Raw genomic sequence first — 24788 nt, 5'->3', positions numbered from 1 at the left:
GTAGTTCGAAGGACAGCTCAGGACCTGAAACATTGTTCTGCTAAAGAAATAGTTCGAAGGGCAGCTCAGGACCTGAAACGTTGTTCTGCTAAAGAAGTAGTTCGAAGGACAGCTCAGGACCAGGAACGTTGTTCTGCTAAAGAAGTAGTTCGAAGGACAGCTCAGGACCTGGAACGTTGTTCTGCTAAAGAAGTAGTTCGAAGGACAGCTCAGGACCTGGAACGTTGTTCTGCTAAAGAAGTAGTTCGAAGGACAGCTCAGGACCTGGAACGTTGTTCTGCTAAAGAAATAGTTCGAAGGGCAGATTAGGACTTGGAATATTGTTCTGATAATAAAAAAATAGTTTCAGGCCATCATTACAAGCCTAAAGTTGTGCTAAAATGAATGCAGCAAGGAAAGCCTTATCAATGCTTTGGCTGTTTGTAAGCCTCACGTGCAATGTATTTATTTAGGGCAAACATCACGTAACTATGATACTTAAGCACGTTTTTTTACCATTAGAGTAAGGTGCTCCACTTAATTTAGCTTCGGCGTTGATACAATAAAATATAGAAATGGATGACTGTTATCAATTTATTAGCAAGGCATTTTCGCATTGAGCCTAGTTTAGAGTGCATTCTGTTCATCAAAGCGTAATATGAAATTACAGGTATTTTACGTTAAAAAAACAACAACAACAACGAAACAAATGCGATAAAACCCTAGCGCTTTAGAGCGGGATTTTCTCAAGGGTAAAAGCAGAATAATGAAATGTAGGGTAAATTGTGGACTTAAGCTGAGGAATAGGAAGTAAGTCTGATTATTTACGAGTTGGTCAAAGTAACATTTTTAGTTACGTGTGTGTGTGGGGGGGGATCCCTTTTCTCTTATGAGGCCCTAAAATCTATTTATAAATTGAAGACAAGATTAGGAAGACGAAGAGCAACTTGCCAATATTATTTATATACTATCACACTTTTTACAGGTATTTTTGATGATAGAACTCTGCACGTGTTCGAATAAATTAAAAAATACTGCTTTCTGTTGAGAAAATTATTCATATATAACTAATTTGTAAAGTATAAGGAAATAACTGCGAAATATTTTGAATATGATGTATTCTAAATATTATGGTTTTTAAATGCTGAAAAAGTGGGGAAGGTAATAATTCGCTATATTTTATTTAATTTGATAAAGAACGCGCTCCGGAGGGGGCGTTATAAAAATGTCAATCATTTCCTTTGTTCGATTCAAAGAATCAAATATAACAAGCCCCCCAGTGGCACAGCGGTATGTCTGCGGACTTACAACGCTAGAATATGAGTTTCGATACCCGTGGTGGGCAGAGCACAGATAGCCCTTGTGTAGCTTTGTGCATAATTAAAAACAAACAAACAAACAAATATAACAAACCCTTATAGCGGTGGTTGTTGCTGCCTGCTGCCCTCTCGTGGTCAGTAGTAAAAATTACGGTAGGTTTACCTGAACTCTAAATGCTATTTAGGTTGAAAACACCACTTCGGCGAGTGTTATCTTTCTGGTCTATCAGTTCGCAATTAGGGATGTCTAGCGTACATATATAGCCCTTGTGTGAATATCCTAAGCAATTAAACAGTGAAGGGAATCCGTACAGATTACTTTCGGATGCACGACCGTTGTTGGATATTGGTTGAATTTATTTTTCAGGGTTGTGAAATAGCAGATGAAAGTAAATATAATCAACCAAATGAAGATAGAGATAAAACATCTAGACAATCCACCCTATTGCATACAGACGTCTGTCTACCTGGGCCTAAGGCCCTGTCAGAGGTATACACTCCTCGTTATGATTTGTGAGTGAACTGGAAGTCCCCTCTGAAGGCTCTCGTGCGTACACAAAGTTACTTAAAATCATTGATCATACCGTGTTACAGCTTTTCTGGGCTCGTATATTTAGAAAATTGAACTGTCTTTCATGACCTGACGTAGAAATGGCCTTTTTTAAGAAGCTAATTATTACTCTAACAAACTATAAATTTTGCCTCATAACCAAGTTATTTTCCTCACCATTTGTATTCAATGTCAACAAGTTCATTATTTTTCTTTCAGCTACAGTTTTAGAATTATAAAATATTGAACACGCTTCCGAACTTAGTAACCTTTTTCACAAATATTTGTTCAAGCTGTTGTATACTCAGTATATTTGTAAGGGGCATAGCCGGGGGAGGAAGTCGCAAGACCACCCGAATAATCTAAAAAATCCACTGTCTTCTGATTTCTCACTTAAATTCTTTATGTAGAAGAAAAGGTCCACATATTTTTGACCCCCCACCTCCTACCTACCCACTCTGTAGTTCAGGCTATGCCTCTGCTTGTGACATAATAAATGAACACTAAATTTTCTCTAATTTCAAGATTGTCTAAACAGACTTGGCCCTGAATTACAAGATATTTCATTATTTTCTGTAATATAAACTGAATTTTTGATTAATTTTAATGAAACAGTTTAAATGTAAATATTTCGATTTACATCATTCTGGAGACTATAATTACCTGTAACTTCTGACTAAAACAAACTATTTGTATAGATCAGCAATAAATATCAACCCAGTAAATGATGATTTTAATTTAATGTTTAACTTCGAGTAGGCAGTGTCATAAAAACAAAAACTTTATGATGGGATAGCCTTTTAACTTATTTGGTAGAACAATGACCTGGCTTGTGACAGGTCTCGAGTTCGACTCCGAGTTGATTATATATCGTGAAAGAATATACGAATTACCACAGTTCAGCCAGCTTAAGATATTTAGATAAGTAAATGCCAGAAAAAAGGGGAAAAAAAGCGCATACAATTTTCACTCTTGCTAATGGACTGGGAATGGCCTAATGGTTAGCGTGCTGGACTGTGAATCCTGGAATTCATAGTTCGTATCCTGTTACCTCAAAATCACGCTCCATATTTGAGTCCGCCAGTGCTTTATAAGAATGAGAGTAACCTAAGAGTTGACAAACGACCTTCTCTTTAATGACGTCTATTCTGTCAGTTCAAAATTAGGGGTGGCTAACGCAGATAGCCCTTGTGTAGTTTTGCACGAATATCCGGAACAAACAAATAAACTCTTTTTAAATGTGTGAGACTACCCACGTTATTTACATAAAATACGTTTTATTAGAGCGACCACGTGAAAATAACACGATCTTGTCATTGTGTGAACGCCTTTTACTAGCTGGAGAAGCATGATTATAATTATACTTGTCATAAGACATTAGTATCAGATTTAATATATTTCTAAAACTACATTATTTAGTATTTATTGTATGTCCGCAGGCCCGAAGAGCTCTGGATTGAACGCGTCGTCGGCAATGGATATAGCGAATATAGTGTGTTTGGAATACTATTATTATACATTCTTCTAATTCTTGGAAATCACTGAGGGACTAGATAAAGAACGTAGTGTTTAAAAATATAATAGGCCTAATACTGATGTTTTACGACAAGTATAACAAAGTATCTATTTTGACATCATTATAAAGACATTGTTATAAATGAAGTCACGATTCCATATTTAAACACATGTTATGTAACGTTCAATTTAAACCTGACCAAAAACTTCGTTATTATGAAAATGTTCTTCGTGTTAATGACATGGGAAGGCAGTCTTATTCATTTGAAAAAAACAACAAATGAAATCGGACAGTTTTTAAAGAGCGTTATCTTTCAAAGATCTCCGCAGTCTTCATATATTTAGTTTAAATAAAAATGACGTGAGCCTCTTTAGTAGGTTTTTCTACATTTTTTTGTCTCTTGATGCTAAAGATATGTGAGTACAGTAGTATCTAGGGTTAGCACCCATCCATCGTACAACGGAGGCAAACAGTAAACAATAAATAGTCTTAGAACGATAATTTCAGCTATATTTTACAGGTATCTCGGCAGTTTGCTGTCAAATAAAGATATTTTATGATTGGACGAGAGAAAAAAGTGTGCATAGACACTGGGTTAAGAACTCGCACCAATCTGTAGATTAAGTAATAAAAAACGCAGTTAAAGAACTTTGTCTTCGAACATTTGAACAGTTTTCAAATACTTAGTTTCAATAAAATTGGCAGATAACTGTCTCGATTGAAAAACGAGATGACACTAGCAAGCATTTAAATGGTTTCAACTGTTTAAAATTCCTTTCACATTTTTGTTCGTGTAAAAGATACTCGTGAATCGAAATTTTTTGCGTGAGACGAATTTCTCTACAATTGACTGAGCGTGGTTTAGTGGGTAGCATGCTCTAACTGTGATGCTGAGGGAATCGTGCTTCTTTGCCGAAAAATTCACTCCTCACTTAAGGGCTGTGAGTGTGTTATAAGAGTAACGGTGAAGTTCCATTATTCGGTCAGATAAGAGGAAACCAAGAGTTGGCGGTGGGTGCTGTTGCCTAGCTGCCTTCCTTGTAGTGATTTAGTTCTAAATTAGGGTAAATTATGAGCAGATAACCATTCAGAACCTTAAGGGGATTGCATTATTATAAATTTTAGAACAATTACCCAATGTGATAAAATATTCAAAATTCACGTTAATTTCTGAGCACGGATTTGGCTTAATGTTTTCATTTCTAAGCATACTACCTCAACACATTTTCTTTTTAAACACTTTTCTGCGAATAACTAAGCGAAACTGGTTTAAAAAAACAAACAGTTTGTTTGTTCTTGATTTCTTAATCTTCGAATACTGCAATGAAATTGTTAGCAAACAAATCAACTCGTGAAAACCTTGTGACTGGATTACTTTCCTCCTCCTCCTTAAATATCTCAAAAACACGAATGTAGATGCTCTTGCCTGGTTCATGGGATCCATTAGTTAACCACAACAACTGTTAGTAAATGAAATATGTTCCTCTCTGTCCAGGACAACTGACCCTTAATTGACCCCTACAGAGATAAGTACCTGGATAATGGGCTTGCAGTGTAGAGCAGGCACGTGATGTATATTCATGAGGTGGTTTTCCTGGCCAGAATGTTAACTAGGAAAGTCGGCTGGGATGTTCAGTACAAATCAAAACGAGCATTACGTAACTCATTGGTATGAGTTGAAGAGTATGATAGCTAGATGGATGCGTTGAATGAAATCTGGCAAGCATTTTAAACCAATGTATTAAAATTCTTCATCATATAAAGCAACTGCTCTATTTTTAATCGAAGACTTTTTAAGGCTGTTGTGTAATCTAGTAAAAAAGGAAATCTATACTTTTATGGCCAGCATAATAGTAATATTATGCATCTGAGACCGAATGTTCTTTTTAAAAGTTTGTATTTGTATTAGAAAGTTACGTTGAAGTCTTTTACTACTAGAAATTTCAATATTTATGGGAGAGTCATTAAAATTCCCCGTTTCTAGGTTAAATTCCTGTAATTACGAGATTAAGATTCATTTCCTTCCAATGGAATGTGGAAACTTCTTTTCCTGAACTTCCAGCAAAGGGATGTTTTAAAGCTTTACGTTTTGTTTTCTGTATTAACCTTCTAAACCAAAAACACATTTTCATTACATTGAAAAAAAAAAAGAAGAAAAAGAGTGCACGCGTGCCGCAAATAATCTTTTGAAGTGTCTCAATTTTAGTAAATATCTACTTATATCAGATAGCAAATCAACCAAGTTTCGAACCTCCTATTCCTGGCCTGATGGTTAGAGCGTTCGACTCGCAATCTGTGGGTCACGGGTTCGAAATCCCGTCACCGAACATGCTCGCCCTTTCAGCTGCGGGGGAATTATGATGTGACAGTCAACCCAACTGTTCGTTGGTAAAAGATTAGCCCAAGAGTTGGCGGTGGGTGGTGTTGATTAGCGCTTTCCCGCTGGTTTATCACTGCTAAATTAGGAACAGATAGCGCACATAGCCCTCTAGTAGCTTTGCGCGAAATTCAAAATAAACCAAAACCACTCCCCCCTTACACGTGGTTTACTAAGACTTTTCGTTATTTTAATTACTACGTTATCTTACTTTAGGGATAGGTAAAACATAAATCAACAGCTCAAGTTCACTTAGTAATCTCTTCTGCTGTTAAGGGTATTACAGATTTGATTCTTATATTTAACCTTTTTCAACCCGAAAAGGTTTCAATATTTGAAGATAAAGGACACTCCCCGTACTAATGTCGTTCATAAAAGCGTTAAAATCTTATCGTACAAACAAAGGTATAACCAAACAGATGGCTGGAGACACCCAACGCACGTCATGCTAACTATCAAGCTAACATGCTTTAAAGAAACCAGTTAAAAGGAAGCGACTGGAACATTTATAAACAACAATTAAATCCGTGGGAAAGGAAAACAAGGTGAAAGACAAAAATTTAGCAGATGTAACTAGAACACTGGTTTGTTTGCTTCGTTCTATGAGTGAATGATTTTTTGTTTGTTTTTATGGTCTTGAGCCACAGTCAGACATTGGTACACGTCGATCTTATAAGATCATCGACTCTGTTAGTGATGAGTCATCATTCATTCCAAGATAAAACCTTGTTAGCTTTTCATATTCTAGTGATCTTCAATGAGACTCGTTTATAGTAATTTGAACTCCACCAGGTTGGTATACGTGCTTGGACAATGGAAAGTGTCAGTAAAACAGAATATCAATTACGTTACACGGGAGTTTTAATCAGATGATTGACTATAATTAGACATAAATTTTAACTATCTTAAGAACGAGGTTTAAAGATGAGTTATATAGTTTATATAAATGAGAATAATTTAACATTAATTTTTATGATTGATAATATTTAGTTCAATTTGTTACCAATCAGTCTATGAAGTATTTTTAGACAGGCTAGTAGATTAATCGTCATAAGAATGAAATTAATGAGTTTCTTAGTGATGGTAATTCAACTACTCATGCGTAGTTCTAGTTTCTAACGAACCAGTTACACGACTGTCTTTACTCTAGTTTTACAGCTTTCTCTTACTTCATACATCAGGCTCTATATTCATGTGAGACTGGAACTTTTAATATTGACAAATTTAAATGAGTGTGTTATAATACACGAAAACATTCATAAGGTGGAGGGTGGACTATGGCGACCCCTCATAAAGATACTGTGGACACTCATTCTGCTGTTATAACTTTTATGTCGCATATACAGTGATGACTGTGAAAAAACTTTGAACGTTTATAGTGTTAGAATGTTTCAGTGATCATGCATATTGTACTATAATGGAGGTAGTGTGTATGTCAGTATCTATATATGTAACCAAAACTCCTACGCCATCTATTGAATGACACCACAAACACAAACCCATAAAAATTTCATAATTTGGGTATTTAAGATTCACACAATTAGAAAAATACCTGTAGTATGTGCAACAACTATTTATTTATAACAGAACACAATTTGAAATAAAAGTACTCTCCTCACAACAAGAACACGACTTTCACTAGGACTGTACGTATGGGTTTGATTATATCTTTGTTGATGTAAATTTTAAGTGTAGTACTGAGAAACTGGGGTTTTTAAAAAACTATTACTTTTTCAATAAGCGGTACCACTTTTAATATATAAAAACATTTCAGTTTATATCAGTAAAATTTATGAACATTTTGAACTCGGTACATTCAATCATCTTGATGCAATGAATTGCGTATGACTAAAGAGCATAATCCGAACAGTTATCCCGTGCAGCACTTCCCAGAAGAAAATCATTTTTTAGAAAATGTTCACTATTTCTGATTTTTTTTTCATTGAGGTATGAATACTACGATGAATAATTACTAGCACAAACAGCCGCCCGTAGGGCGTTGTTTCTGCTAGTACAATATAATCACGAAGAAAGGTTTTTTTTGTGGTACTTGTAGTTTCAATTTCCTTTGTAATACAACTACGGTGTTGCTTCGTTGATATTACTACAACGTTGTTTACATAGTTTGGAAAAATATTTATTGTTTTTATCCGTGTTCGTAAAAACCAGGTTAAAATCAGGGGGTATTTTGAAAAACGTAACGAATGATGTCACTGTATTAGTATTTCAACTCTGAAGGCGTTTGACCACAGAATGAGCCTGCTAGCTGGAATATTTTTCTTATTTTTCACACTTGATGAGCAAAAACACTAAGGAGCAATCAAAATCATGTCATGTTAAAAGGTTCTTATGGCAATTATTGTCCCTAAAAGATTTAACTGTATTCCAGTTACATGTTTCCATTCATCTTTAAGTTTTATATCTCAAACGTTCCTCTGACGCAGCTTCATCATGTGCACCATACAACTTCATGTGCATCTTCATCTCGTAACCTAGCAACATCTCTGAGATACGTGAACGGAGCTGATTTACTAACATAACCAAAAACATACACAGAAGCGAAAATAATGAATTATCATATTATTTTGCATCACCCTGTATTTGTATTCAGAATAAATTAGCAAAGGAGACAGGATAATTTTAAAGTTTGTTTGTTTGATTGAATTTCGCGCAAAACTATTCGAAAGCTATCTGCGCTAGCCGTCCCTAATTTTTAAGTGGTAGACTAAAGAAAAGGAAGCTAGTCAATGTCACCCATCGCCAACTCTTTGCCAACGGACAGTGTTATTAACCTTCGCGTTATAATGCTCCCACAACTAAAAGATCAAATATGTTCAGTGACAGGATTCGACCCCGCTAACCGCAGATTGCGAATCGAGCGCCCTATCCCCCAGACCATGTCAGGCCTGATTTAAAAGAAATTAAAAAAAGAAAGAGAGAGAATTAGAGACACGTTGTAGGTGGAAAACTGCTGTCCTTGTTCAGTTGTTATATCTGGAGACACGTTGTAGATGGAAAACTGTTGTCCTTGTTCAGTGGTTATATCTGGAGACACGTTGTAGATGGAAAACTGTTGTCCTTGTTCAGTGGTTATATCTGGAGACACGTTGTAGGTGGAAAACTGCTGTCCTTGTTCAGTGGTTATATCTGGAGACACGTTGTAGGTGGAAAACTGCTGTCCTTGTTCAGTGGTTATATCTGGAGACACGTTGTAGGTGGAAAACTGTTGTCCTTGTTCAGTGGTTATATCTGGAGACACGTTATAGCTGAAGGTTAAAATACGTTCAGGCTATAAGACAATTATCACCTGTTTTATGCTTCAACACCGGCGAAATTTCAACAGACGTACTATCAGTTAGCAAGTGCTCGGTTTCCAACATTTACCATCACCTCAAGTAGCAATTTTCTGCTTGTTTCACAACGTAACCACGTAGTGTAGCAGCTATTCCTGTCGTTCATAAACATATTTACATATAGGTGGGTCAGAATACTGAATCCTCTATTGCTCATATTGAGCAGGGATACAAAGAAAATAAAACAAATTAATTAATCATAGATTAAACAATGTGGAGATATCCCAGCATAAAGACGGCAGTAAAATAAAAACTGCTAAAATTGGAAATTGTTAACTTTAATCATATCCTCCTTTTTTAGCTGTTAGGACTTGGCAAAATCTGGTGGCTAGGGCGCTTGACTCGCAATTTGTGGATCGCAGGTACGAATCCTGTTACCGAACATGGTAGCCCTTTCAGCGAGTTGTTAAAGTATGACGGTCAGTCCTATTATTTGATTAGAGTAGTTGAAGAGTTGGCGGTGGGTAGTGATGAATAGCTGTCTTTCCTTTCGGAATTTGAAACGGCTAACGCAGATAACTCTTGCGAAATTCAACAAACTAATTCTAACTTATTTCATTTTACTAGTAATTAATTGTATATGTATTGATTTTACTAGTAATTAATTGTATATTTATTGATTTTACTAGTAATTAATCGTATGTGTATTGATTTTACTAGTAATTAATCGTATATGTATTGATTTTACTAGTAATTAATCGTATATGTATTGATTTTACTAGTAATTAATTGTATATGTATTGATTTTACTAGTAATTAATCGTATATGTATTGATTTTACTAGTAATTAATCGTATATGTATTGATTTTACTAGTAATTAATCGTATGTGTATTGATTTTACTAGTAATTAATTGTATATGTATTGATTTTACTAGTAATTAATCGTATATGTATTGATATTACTAGTAATTAATTGTATATGTATTGATTTTACTAGTAATTAATTGTATATGTATTGATTTTACTAGTAATTAATCGTATGTGTATTGATTTTACCAGTAATTAATTGTATATGTATTGATTTTACTAGTAATTAATCGTATGGGTATTGATTTTACTAGTGATTAATTGTATATGTATTGATTTTACTAGTAATTAATTGTATATTTATTGATTTTACTAGTAATTAATTGTATAGTTATTGATTTTGCTAGTAATTAATTGTATATTTATTGATTTTACTAGTAATTAATTGTATATTTACTGATTTTTTCGTTAGCTGTAATACACTCTGTTAGATTTACTTTTCAAATATATATCGATACATTGTAATAAATGTTTTATAAAACTCTGATAACGTTTTATCCGACTTTGTGTTATCTTACAAACTTAATTAAGATTTTAGCTTTATTACAAAAGAAAAAAAGTTATAAATAAAAGCTTAAAATAAGCCATTATGGTAAAATCTTTATATATAAATGTTATATAAAAAAAGGATCAAACCATTTGCAAAAAATATGACGTTTTAATGAAATATAAATATATTTTACCAGGTGCAAACGAATTACCGGGTCAGGATTTTCGACTAAACTGGGCCTGGATATCTCTGGAATACGATACATACGAAGTAAATGAAACGAAAAAGTACTTGAAAGTTAAGCTGTTTCGAAGAGGCTATTTAGGCGAAACGTCGTTTATTGGTATGTATCGATTGTGTTACATTTAACTAATTACTTATTTAGAAACAGTTTTAATGGGAATATATAACACATTTATTTCAGAATCTCGTGTCAGAAAACTGACACTTAAATCGTGAAGAAATTGTTATTGAACCTTGTAGGCAGTATCGTTCTGCTAAGATCGGTGAAGAAATATTTGGCAGAAGTGACACATGAAATACACGGTAAAAACTTTTGCATCCTTGCAACTATTTTTACCGTGTATTTCATGTGTCTTTTCGCATCCTTGCAAGTATTTTTACCGTGTATTTCATGTGTCTTTCGCATCCTTTCAAGTGTTTTTACCGTGTATTTCATGTGTTTTTCGCATCCTTGCAAGTGTTGTATAAATTTCAGCTTTTCATTGCAGTTTATTAACTCTTTAAAATATGTAATAATAAACAACAATCATGCAATAATAATCATACTCCATCAAATATTAAATGTGGATGTAAACTCTCGTTTTCCCCTTATTTTTACTAGTTGTAAGCCCCCCCCCCCCCAGAAACTCAGCCGCAAGTCTGAAGGCTTATTAAGCTAAAAATCTTGTTTCGATACTCGTGGGAGACACACCAAAGAAAGCCCATTTTGTAGTTTTGTGCTTAACACCAAACAAATAAACAAAATTATTATTTGTAAGCTCTGATTCATAATTGTAATATATAAAGAAATATTGATAATTTCATGTAAGTTATGCTACACATGCGCAGATGCAAACGCTTTTCTGTGACACTGTGTCTTAGTTACCTAACTTCAAATGAAGTTTCATGCTGTTACCACGACGTATATAATTTAAATGTCAATCTGCTATACCAGTGGTCGGCAACCTTTTTTGATCGCGGGTCAATTATTTTTTTTTGTTGAAAAATTTAGCATTGTGTTGGGTCAGAGATAATCATATAATTATTAATACCAGTACATGTATTTTAGTGCCCGGCATGGCCAGGTGGATAAGGCGCTCGACTCACAATCTGAGGGTCGCGGGTTCGAATCCGCATCCCACCAAACATGCTCGCCCTTTCAGCCGTGGGGGCGTTATAATGTGACGGTCAATCCCACTATGCGTTGGTAAAAGAGTAACCCAAGAGTTGGCGGTGGGTGGTGATGACTAGCTGCCTTCCCTCTAGTCTTACACTGCTAAATTAGGGACGGCTAGCGCAGATAGCCCTCGTGTAGCTTTGCGTGAAATTCCAAAACAAACAAACAAACAAACATGTATTTTAAATGTGTATGTTTATTTACATACAAAAAATTAATAGTTCGACCAGTTTGATATTTTCCCCTGAAATTGATCTTAAAATTCTCCGTAGCCGTGACTCTTTCCCATCTTTCCTTTAATATCGTTGTTCTTCTCACATAGCCGAGAAACTTGAACTGAACAATGATTGTGCCCTTACGGGTTGCAATGGTGAAGCCAACTTTTGGCGGGTCAGCCAAGTTATTGCCGCGGGTCATAGGTTGCCGACCACTGTGCTATACAATACTGTCGATGAAAAATATCAAACAAAATACACGATACACTACTTTGAAATATTAAAACATATTTGAGGGTGACTTTTGTATATATTTCATAACTTATTCTTTATTCTTAGCTCTAGACATAGCAGTGAAACGAAAAATATTCTAATTATTGGTGAATCTATAAGATTTCTTTAAAATGTAACACACACACACATTGTTAGGTTAGCCTGTTAGTCTGCTGAACTTAAGGTTTATAATTCCGTTAGGTGCAACTTTTTAGCTACACTGAATCTTCCAAAAATGCCCCAGTGGCACAGCGGCATGTCTGCGGACTTACAACACAAGAAACCGGGTTTCGATACCCGTGGTGGGCAAAGCACAGATAGCCTTTTGTGTAGCTTTGTGCTTAATCACAAACAAAACTTCCAAAAATAAAGCTTAGATTTTAACCCTAAACTTTTTATTTAATATCCCATTAGATGTTTGTTCCCTTACAGTCATAATGCTATTTCAGGTCAAAGGCCGAGCGTCAGCCAAACCACAAAGGTGAGAGTGCGATGAAAGAAAACTAACCCATAGTCAACTCTTTCCACCCTGATGCTTATATATTCTGTAGTTGTTTGTTTTCTCATGTGATTTTGAAGTTTTAATTCTTCTAATTTTAAACTGCCATTAGAAATACAAAGTACTTGGCATGTACGTGGAAACAGGGTGTGCGACAAACTAATTAACGATTTTGCAATTCTAAGTTCTTTTTAGTGCAGCGTATCTCAATATTTTACGTCACGCCCCTTTTCTTCTATATAATAAACTTTGCCCTACACACCCAAGAAAGAAACATTCACCTCATTTAAACCGTGATATATATATATATATATATAATGGCTGGAGACGGCTTAAATGGGTAATGAAGAAAAACTTTAATATAAGTTTAACATAACGTCTCCAGCCATTATTAATCTCAAAGTGGGTTCCTCGTCATCGAATATATATATATATATATATATACACACACACACACAATGTATATATAGTCAATGACGACGACAATAAACTTCGTTTAGCAAAAAAGAAAAAGACGAAACGTTTTTTGCTCTTCTCCCCTTTCCCCTCTGGGGGCGCACCACACAGTTTGAGAATCCCTGGTTTAGTGCAGCTAGTCCAACTACCTTTATGGAGGATATTTACAAGCATAGAACAGTGAGGGATTTATGTTACATACACGCACATATATATATATATTAATTCTAGTTCTAACAGGATAGATACATATATATTGGTATAGGAAAGTTACACCCATAAATATAAAATGGGAACTACAAATACATTTTCTAGTCCTAAGGTGTCATTACACACATAAGTAATCGACACTGATGAAAAATGGCATTCCAATCTTCATCAGAAGAAACGTAAGAAAAGTGTGTTTGTTTGAAGTTAAGCACAAAGCTACACAATGGGCTATATGTGCTCTGCCCACCACGGGTATCGAAACCCGGTTTCTAGCGTTGTAAGTCCGCAGACATACCACTGTGCCACTGGGGGGCAAGAAAAGTGTGTTTAATTAGCCGTGCTTTTGACCAGGTTGATTTTTATTTACGCTCTAAGTACTTGGCTTACTCTGATCGGAAGTTATTATAATTAATGAATTTAATGGTCTTTTATGACTTACGCTTACGATAGTCGGTTATGCTTAATTCTATAGCTAACCTATTATATTCAAGAAGTTCTTTATTAAACACTGTATAATAACTTTAACCTTGGTTAACATTGCTGTAGTATAATATCATTGATCTAAGTATCTGGTCAACCATCGTTGTCACATTTCTCACTGTTGTTACAGAAACATTATCTTCTGTCATCTGCATTCTACAGCCAACCTTTCAAACTTGATTACACGTTTTATTCGGTAAGAGAGTCTTATCCCTTGGTTATTATTATGCAGGTTTAGTAAAATGCACGTGGAGGCTTAAACTGTCATAACGGCATCTCAACAGTCAACAGTTATTCATTCAAGAGGAAACCGAACTGAGTTCGTACATCGCACATAATTTTTCCTTGTCAGCCTTACCGAGTTGAATTACTTAATTAACGTTATTTTTTAAAGACTAGTTCTAACGAGGAAGTATACATATATATATTATACGTGAAGTCATTTCTATTTTTAATTTTACGTAATACTATAATTAATCTCTCAATGATATAACCTGTATTGTAATCTACACGACATGGAGATAAAAAAAAATTAATTGATAACGTGGCAACCTTCGTGGGGGAGCGTGCTTAACAATTCGATTTTTGAAGCTAGATATGTTATGTTTGATGGTTTTTAAGCACAAAGCTTCTCAATGGGCTATTTGTGGTGTGCCTACTACCGGTATCGAAACCTGGTTTTTAGCGTCATAAGCTTTCAGACTTATCGTTAAGCCACTGGGGGCGCGGTATGTTATGCAGGCTTAAAAGTCAGTTTTTTTCTGAAGAACGCTAAAATCAAACATTCTACACGACGTTATGTTTTTAAACAGCGTGCAGTTACTGTATTAAAGGCCATCAAATACCGAGTGTCTGCCTTAACCACAAGCAAAGCAAACGACTCTTTGGGGCTTCTCATTTGGCGAGTTAAAAATAACATTTAAAACTGAAGTCTATTCGTTATGTTTTTCTCTGAAAGAAGCGCAACAAAATATGTGATATTTCATCCCATAGAATAACAGTTAAGCATGTAATTTGGACCTTAATTTTAAGAGCGTTTCACTGGGGGAACAAATCCTTCTAGCCCCTTGTTAATACGTGACCCACAAGAGGACTGTGTGATCTGATTACCATATTGCTTAGGGTTTCGCGCTTACTAAAGCCAGTACTTCAAATACCGTTAAGTCTTCTTCTATTCAGGCGATATTCAGTGATTCAAATAGATTTTTACGAACATGCTCTTAGATAATGGGTAATTATCACTCTAATTAAATATATATATATTTGGTGATATTTTACGTAACGTTTACTGGTCTTGGTTAGTAAAGTTTGTGTATGTTATTACTGCTATTCGATACTTGTTCGAGAAATTCGGGAAACAGACTGAACACTGAGCACTACGAAGCTATGAAGTTCTAAAAGGGATTGTTTGCTTTGAATTTTGCGCAAAGCTACACGAGTGCTATCTGCGCTAGCTAGTCATCACCACCCACCGCCAACTCTTGGGCTACTCTTTTACCAACAAATAGTGGGATCGACCGTCACATTAGAACGTCCCCACGGCTGAAAGAGGCAAGCATGTTTGATGGGCTATCTGTGCTCGGACCTCCACGGGTATCGAAACCCGGATTATAGCGTTTTAAACCCGCAGACATATCGCTGTGTCACTGGGGGGGGGCACCAAAAGACACGCATTCTGCTAAAAACAGGGAGACATGGAACGAGACTTCGCTGCAGACTTAGCTTCAATAAAGACACGTGTGTAAAGCTATACAGTTACTCAGGTTCTCCCTTGCCAAATAATACTCCATAAAATTTGCTCTTAATGTTTGTTTATACCAACTTTTATGTAATTAATGAGCGATCAATAGAGTAATAATTTAATTCACGGAGTACTTTATACATAAGTGTACTAGTATCGTGTACCCTTCTTTCATTATGCTATGGATTTCCCATTGTTAAGGAGTTACAATTGTCATACATGCCATTGCCAGAACGACTGAACACATTTAGTTTAAACTTATTCACATGTAAAAGACCCGCGCCATTTTATTAAGATAACTTTTAGCTTCGTTTGTTTTGTTTGTTTGTTTTTTTTAATTATGCACAAAGCTACACAAGGGCTATCTATGCTCTGCCCACCACGAGTATCGAAACCCGGATTCTAGCGTTGTAAGTCCGCAGACATACCGCTGTGCCACTGGGGGGGGGGCTTTTAGCTTCTTAGCACGAAGATATACATCGTCATAGACAATATATGTGCTTGTGGTATCCCCCCTTCTTAGTACCATTCCAACATTTATAGAGAGTTTATTATGCAATATATCAGTGATATCCATATCTAACGGGCTGGGCGTGGTTACTAGTTAGACTGCTCGGACCATGAACCCGAGGGTCCATGGTTCGAAAACACTACGTACTTTGGGGCTCTGAATGTGCCATAAAACTGACTGTCAATTCTCAAGAGTAGTCATAGAGTTTTATTTGGTCTATTTGTTCAAAATTAGGGATGGCTATACGAAGATAGCCCTTTGAGTAGCTCTACGCGAAAATTCTGAAACAATAAAACCCATATCTGAGAGAGTTGAATTTATCAGTACGAAAAGACATGACTGCACCATAGGAAAAGACGTTTATTGTACACTATCTGTTGTTCTCGGGTTTTAAGGATATTTTTTAAATCGTGGTGTTATTTTTTTCATGTATATAACCACGATTTAGACAGTACTACGTTTCTGGTAAACTTTTAAAAATAATCTATATAATAACATTCAGTGTCTGTGTGTGTGTGTGTTATGTAATTCATCCTAAACCGCTGGTTGCACTGACTTCTAAGTGATACCAAATGAATCGTCTCGGCTTGCAAAAAGATAAAAATATTCATCTCGTCCCTTGGGGAACTCGGAGATTTCTCGAAAACTCCTTCTCCTAAATTGCTGGACTCACCAACTTCTAAGTAGTACAAACGAATCTTCTCGGCCCCGAGGTTTGCACAAAGGTAAAACCTTTCACCCAACCCCTTAGGGAACCCGAGTGTTTCGCGAAAACATTTTTACGGAGATTCCCCGAAAGAGGACCCCAGTTTGGCATTGATTTACATGACAGCACATAAATAAGTAGGCCTACGAATTACCATTCGTAACATGGTTAAAGAAATTAATTTTGCATTATAGCGGCAACGATCATTATACTGAAAATTAGTAGTTCAAGCATTAAATTTGCGTTCTAGGCGCCCTGTAAATGTGAGCCATATGCCCACGGTTTCGCTAAACGGTGCCAAACGAATCGTTTCGACCCCGAGGTTTATACAATGGGAAGACTTTTCACCCACCCATTTAGGGAACCCGGGTATTTCACGAAAAAACGTTTACGGAGATTCCCCGAAAGCGGATCCCAGTTTGGCATTGATTTACATTAGAACACGTAAATAAGAATGCCGTTTGTAACTTGGTTAAAGAAATTAAGCTTGCGTTATGGCAGTAATGATAATTAAACGGAAAATGTGCAAAACAAAATTCCACAAGGACAAGACCCAGCGAATATTAAGTTAAAAACTACCAATAAATGTGTATAATAGGCTTATATTATAAACGTGAGTTTCTAATGAGCAGTAGCAATTCAATACATAGGGGTCGTTAGGGTTGGGTTGTCGGGTTCGAATGACTGCCCCCCCCCCCTTTTAAATCGTAAATGCTTTTTGATGGTCAGAGGAAATAAAATCTTGTACTGGTACGTCGTCTTATAATTTTATATTCATAATCTCTTTTGTTTGCCAAGGTGTTTCTTCAAATGAGATGAGTCTTGCTGTGGACCATGTACTGAATTACCAGTGACTCACTTCTCACTTATGCCTATGTTGCGTTATTGATTTCAGAAGCGGCCCCTCCCGCCCCGAAAAAATCTGGTGACGCCCATAAATGAGTTCATATTGTAAAACTGTGAAAAAATGATTGATAGAAAAGTCATATATATATGTATATAAATAACGTATTAGTAGATGGTAAAAAAGCTATAAATATTCACACATATGACAATAAATAAGCGTGAACTCCGTTAGGGCTGAAGTTAACAGCACGATTTTCCGTCTGTAGCACTAAGTCCCATAACCTTCCTCACAAAGCTTTGTCAAAAATGTCCACATTTGAAGGTGCACTTGTCTCTTGGTGACCCTTCAAAGCAGCGTACAGGTCAAGGTTCAACCATGTTAAATTTTAAAATGTAGAGTGATAGAATTATGGATGTCGGGTGGTGTCAAGACGTGGAAAATATTGCTCCAACTCGCTTTCAATGATAAAACGACGGGACCGTATTTTATCCACTTGTCGCAGCGTGACATTCCACGAGGTTACGCTGTGTATCAGTGTAGCTTTTTTCTTTTATAGTGCTGCTATTTTAGAGAGTTTTAACACGCCTTTTCTTCGGTCTTCTTTCCCCTGAAGTATTCGGAATGTGTGTTGGAAATAGGAAGAGCATGTAAGCGGATGATACGGGGCGCAGTCTAAGAAAGTCGACCGGTTATAGGCTCGTTAACGAGACGCGGCCTCCAAAGCGAGAATGTTTCTTGTCAAATCAATGTTTTTGTTGACGGCTATCCGAGGCTATCGCAGTCTAGCACGAGCCATGACGTTGAAGTGTAGCTGATATTTTTCAAACTCAACAGGCCCGTAGTGTCCTTTTACTTATATAAAACGAGATATATATTTTTAACACACTGTATGGTTTTCGTATATTTTGGGCTTTCATTGTAAACACAGTTATATATCTTCATATAGTTGTCGTCTTTCTCTTTTAGTCGTTCTACATTACCTCTCACACATTGTGATTTTAGTTATTTATCTTAAAGGAAATATTATTGTGAAAAACGTTAGATTTATGAAATCTTGGGCAAGCTTTGGAAATAGATTCTGGGCATAGGGATTATGACAGCTGTTACTAGACGCACAAGACTCAAACTAAAGATCTGAAATCATGTGTGATATAATATGCTCGTAAGTCCAAGATCCAAATAACACATTGTGCTGTATGAAAAATCATATTATATAGAAACGTTTTCACGTGGCTAAGTGATAAATTTGTGGGCTTGTTACGCTAAGATTTGTTGCTCGATCCCCACGGTGGGCACAGCGCAGAAATACCCACTGTGCATCTTTGCGCTCAAAGCAAACTTCCAAATGAAAATATTTAAATCAACGTTTACAATACATATTATGATTCAAACAAAGTCAAACGCAGCTGCGTTGTTATACTTTAGAAACCACCTCCCAGTGGCTCAGCGGAAAGTCTGAGGTATTATTACTCTAAGAACCGAGTTTCAATACCCGCAGTGGACACAGCACATATAACTCATTGTGTAGCATTGTGCTTAACAATAAAGAAAAACAAAACCCTTAGAAAACAATATTGTTGTTGAAGTTAATATTATTTGACTAGTTTTAGTTTAGTCTTAATATATGTATGCTTGATAACGCTTAGAAACACTTTGTATGAACTTAATATACGTGTGTGTGTGTGTGTATATATATATATATATACATACACACACATTTGATTTTTACTAGTCAAATATTTATCGGTAAGACTTGTAGAATACTGTTTTTGTGAGAAAAAAATCGCTTTTAAGTTTGAATGAATGAAAATTTTATGGGCTAAAGCATCTTTTACAAACTGGTACAGAATGCCGAATCTTACAACCATCTTAGCGTGGATTTTTATAGCAGGAGTTCGATAGGCGTTCAGTGCAATAGTTGCAGTTAAAAAAAAGGCTTAAAGGCTTAGATGTTTTCAAGGGCGTAACGAATGTCAAGTGTGTGTGTCACAAAATGATAGAGTGTAAAAGTGAGATATAAATCAGATACTTGTCAGAAGCCAGGAGCATGATGGTAAAGGTTAATGAATGATATATATTTCATGTGACACAAGTTTAGTGGGTAGCTAGGATTTGGAAGCTGGGAGGGCAAATTCCCAAAGGACTCTAAATCCAGTATCTCTCCCATTATTCTGTTTTTTTCTAACTGTTTTTGTGTAGATTTCGGAAAGCACCTTTCTATAGGTAAGGGCAGCCTCCCTCATTTGCCCCCCTCCCCCCTTCTGTTACGCTAGTAGATACAGCTGCCTTCTGTTTTCTTTTTTGAAGAACTGCTCGTACTGATTATAATCACCAATATAGTATTCATTAACAGCATTGGTTCATTTTTTGTTCATCAGGTATTAAGACGAAAAACATTACAGCGAAGCAGGGCGAAGATTTTGGTAAGCATTATGCTGAACAAGTCCAGTTCAGTCCTGGACAGACGGAAGCTTATTGGAAACTTCGAATCACAGACGACAGCTTATTTGAGAATGGCGAAGAGTTTGAGATCTTGTTAGAGGAGCCAGTCATGGCTGCCACTGAATATCCCGATAAGGCCGTAGTAACTATTTTGGATGACGAAGACGGTGAGAACATCATTGTTTTTGTTTTTTTCTCTAATCCTTTAGACAGTTTAACTCATGTATTGTGTAAGATTACATTCAGATTGAAAATACCAATATCTAATTCCTTTCGTGTTAAAATAATTTATCTCCTACTTACAAAGAAGTTCATGGGCTCTATTCATTGAATTTCTTTCCATTTGTAAAACCTCGAAATCTTTGGAAAAAAAGCTTTCAAATATCCCACACGTTTTATAAAAATTCTCGTGTTCCAAAGTTAAGAGTGAAAATATGTTTTTTGGTATTGCTGGGAACATCGAAGTAAATGGAAAAGATCGCATATTGTTCTATTACAGCAGTGTTGTGAAGGTGTTTGTAATAAAACTATTTTAAGTAGTGGTTTGAATAACAAGTCCAGCAGTATCAAGGGCAAATTCAAGTTATCCAGTTAAAGATATTGAGAAATGAATAATTTCTTATTTATTGTATGTTTCCATATCCATCACAAGAAACAAACTTTTATAACACTGTTAAGTTTTGTTATTAACAGATGCACTGCTGAGTGAAAAAGCAAGAATTTCATAATTTCCTTGATTTATTTTCCACGGCAGTTTCGACAGTGGAGTTTCCTGAACCAGAATACGAGGTAAAGGAAAATGTTGGAGAAATCCTAGTGCCTGTCGAAAGAAAAGGTGATCTTAGCAAGGAGATGATGGTGGTCTGTTCCACCGAAGCAGGTAAAAGATAGGTTTTCTTTTTATACATATTCTAAGAGAGAGAGAGTTATCTGTAGATATAGTATATATATATAAAACGAATACACACACAGAAAGGGTTAATCGCACTTTATAAAAATGATCTGTGTATGTTACTTCAGTGATGTGTTTCCCCAGTGATGTGTTTCCATGGCACCACCTGAGACATGTTTAGTATCTACATATTTCGCTTACACAGAACTCCCAGTCATGATAGACGTATCGCTTGGTGAGACACTTACAGTTCTTCCCGAGGAATTAAATTCGTTTAATAAAATTGTTAAACGATATAACAGTGGTTTCAACTTTTTTGAATCCACGGAACCCTTCACAAAAAAAAACGTTACTTCAATACTAGTAGTTGTTTGTACTTAATCTCGCTCACTAATTTAAAACAATGCAGTGACTTGTTGTAATGTTATGTCATTATGAAACCCGTTATTCCAATAAAGAATATCTCGCGGAACCCTTGGATATCTGTCGAGGAACCCAAGGGTTCTGGGGAACCCCGGTTGAGAAGCACTGCGATATAAGGTCAAAGAAAACAACGTTTTGGAGAATGGAGCTTTCAACGTTAATTATAGAAGTGAAAAACTTCGCAGAGCAAAACGATTAGGACAGTAATGGGCTCCATAACCACACTTTAGGCCAACTTGGAGCTACGACTTCATCCACAAATTGAAATCTATTTTACAAAACAGAATCCTCCAATAGAAAAGACGGCTACAATGAAGCTTGGGTTGTCTCTGAGTACCGTAAACGTGATAATAAACAAGGCTTTGAAATTGAAAAAAAAAAAGATAAAAAAAGCTTACAAGCCAAACGTCCACAAGTTTTCAGTTACACCTCGAAACCGATGTCTGTTTTTGAGAGAAGTGTGGAAGATACTGGAGTTACAATAATCCTGTCAAGTCCCTCCGTGCAATTTTAATAGAATGATTGTGCTTTTGGTTCGCTTGAATGTGATTTCGGAAGACCACAACAGCGGGTGTTAGAGGGTCCGTGGAAACTTTATGAAGATTATGGCCTATGGTTGACCTCGTCGTTCTACATGGGTCACAATATAAATTTAATAGTTCATAATCATGGCCATCAGACGGAGTACAGTATGCGTCCAAGGAAACAGTTTCAAAATAAAGCTGTAGTAAATTTAGTAATTTTATTTTCGCCCCCGAAATGTTTTTTATTTTATTTTTCAATTGCTTAGCATGAAAATATATTTCAAACGCTTATATTAAATATATTCCACACCCTACATGGAGTGTCTGGCTCAATAAACAAATGACATTATGTAAGAAGTGATTTCGGAAGAATCTAACTTAAGATTTATACGTATTTTTGTTGCAATAATTATTTAACATTGAATCTTATATTGATTAATCTTCGTATTTTTTCCACATTTAACACATTTATTAATCGCTGTTCACACGGTGCTTTATATTCAGTTCAGATTATAAATTTATGTAGATCACTAATTCACACTGAATATGCTCCATTGGTTTACCCTATAGTTTACTAAGTCCTTTTAATGTCTCAGGTTCTGCAACAGGGACGATTCCAGCATCTGTCCAGTCGTTCTCAGACTTCATCAGTCGTCCTGAGAGTCACAAAAGTGTCATCAGATTTAACCAAGGAGAAGAACTCAAATACTGCCGTTTAGTGATAATTGATGATTCACTGTATGAAGATGATGAGTCCTTCAAAATCAGACTCTCCCAACCGTTGGGGGGCAAAGTGGGGGTACAGAATGTAACAAAAGTCATAATTGCTCCCGATAAACACGACGGTAAGATATCTAGTTATATATATATATACACTAAAAAAACTTTGTAGATAACTTTTAAAGTGTTTTTTATTTTAACTTCATGTTTTGTCTTTTATCCGGATGACTTCTGGGTGTTTGTGTAACATCACACATAACAGCAACATACCAAGAATTGTTCAATCCTGATGTCGATTTTTTTTTTCTGATTATACTGCTAGACTTCTTGAAACCAAACAAATAAGTATTGAGTAAAATAAATTAAAACAATAACATTTTAAAGGCTTCCCAGTAGCACAGAGGTATGTCTGCGGAATTACAACACTAGAATCCGGGTTTCGATACCCGTGGTGGGCAGAGCACAGATAGCTCATTGTGTAGCTTTGTGTTTAATTACAAACAAACATTTAAAGCTTTTATTTTTCTTTCAAGTCCCATTCTTCTATTTCGGCGAGCCTGAATATTACGTAGATGAAAGCGACGGTTATGTTGAGGTAAAAGTTTGGAGGACCGGAACTGACCTCAGCAAACCTGCAAGTGTCACAGTCCGCTCAAAACCTTCCGACCCGCCATCTGCAGAGGGTAAGTTAAATTAATAGCTAATTTAAGATATTTATTTCCACACAAAAAAGGTCATTGTTTATTACATCACCTATATAACTAGGAACACTAACAGTGAAAGGCTTATGATGATAAGTACAAAGAAGTTTAAATAATCTAATCTGATAGGTTAGTTACTAGGCTATAGAGCGTGTTCTAAAGCTTTATAAATTTTACACATAATAATAGCAAAATAGGTAGTCAAAGGTCGTGAAGACTGTTTTGATGTATCAAATGATGGTAAAAGTATAGTTACTGCTAGAACTATGTAGACGCTAAGCCTGTTGAAGAAAAATGGTGATAAAAAAATCTCGGTTTTTGGCTATTAGCCGGTTTTCGACTCCAGAGATAGAGCGACTTTTCCAGGTATCTCTTCATATCTATCTTATGATGACCTGTAGAGAAGAAAATTAAGATGACTTTAATACGGGCATCCCTCCTGCCATCCCTATATAGAGAGCGATATCACACTTTTCGATACATCATAAAAATCAATATCTAAGTAGGAAATTATTCAAATATCACCCGTTACAAGAAATTGCGAATTAGTTATGCAATATTTTTGTAATATACACTGTTATGGACACTAGAATGATGCTATGAGTATTTTATGTGGGATTTATTTTGTGAAACTGAAATTCTGTGCCTGTAGTTCGGCTAATTATTTGAGTATTGGAAAACCACCAGACAAGAACTACACAATATTTTGTAGGTTTTTTGCAGTAGTACAATTATTGTGTATGATCTAATATATACAAGAAATCGCTTTTACTGGTATTTTCTAGATGATTATTCGTCAGTTTTTTTTAAATGTTTATGTCCTTTAAAAAAAATATTTCATATACGATGTTTTTTTGCTATCTTAATCAGTTTAGTGAATTATATCTATGCACAAACTCTGACATTTACTTGTTTTTACAGAATATCTGGTTTATCATCAATTGTTTTAGTAAGAATACAATGACGAAAAAATGTAGTTGGAATACTATTATAATACATTTTTTTAATTCTTGAAAATCAGTAAAGGACTAGATAAAGAAGGTACTGTTTGAAAATATAATAGGCCTAAAACTAATGTCTCATAATAAATACACTTATAATCATGCTCCGTCAGCTTGTAAAAGGCGTGCAGTCCATACAAGTGTCAGGGATATGTATAATTGTTGTGGTTTTTCGCAGAAACCCAAGTTGAGCAGTGGCGTAGCAAGGGTTCTCAGCACCCGGGGGCATAGACACTTTTGGCGCCCCCACCTCTGAAATGTTTTGTATTATTTGTTTTGTGACTTATTACCCACTTAATGACAATAACATATAGAATTAATTACCGCCTTACACAGGACCTAAAATAAAGTACAA

General features: G+C 35.7%; 1 protein-coding gene across 1 annotated transcript in view; it reads left to right on the top strand.

The window, feature by feature from the left end:
• Window positions 1–24788, top strand: part of LOC106462224 (FRAS1-related extracellular matrix protein 2-like) — a 137721-nt gene that overhangs the window by 79402 nt on the left and 33531 nt on the right. The window contains exons 3-7 of the mRNA XM_013922123.2: window positions 10590–10736; window positions 20109–20339; window positions 20927–21052; window positions 22608–22856; window positions 23265–23414. Of these exons, the coding sequence (XP_013777577.1) occupies window positions 10590–10736; window positions 20109–20339; window positions 20927–21052; window positions 22608–22856; window positions 23265–23414 (903 nt within the window). The remainder of the gene's footprint in view (window positions 1–10589; window positions 10737–20108; window positions 20340–20926; window positions 21053–22607; window positions 22857–23264; window positions 23415–24788) is intronic.

Source organism: Limulus polyphemus, unplaced genomic scaffold (assembly GCF_000517525.1).
Source record: "Limulus polyphemus unplaced genomic scaffold, Limulus_polyphemus-2.1.2 Scaffold1121, whole genome shotgun sequence".
NCBI lineage: Eukaryota > Metazoa > Arthropoda > Merostomata > Xiphosura > Limulidae > Limulus > Limulus polyphemus.
This window is presented reverse-complemented; position numbering and strand designations above follow the sequence as displayed.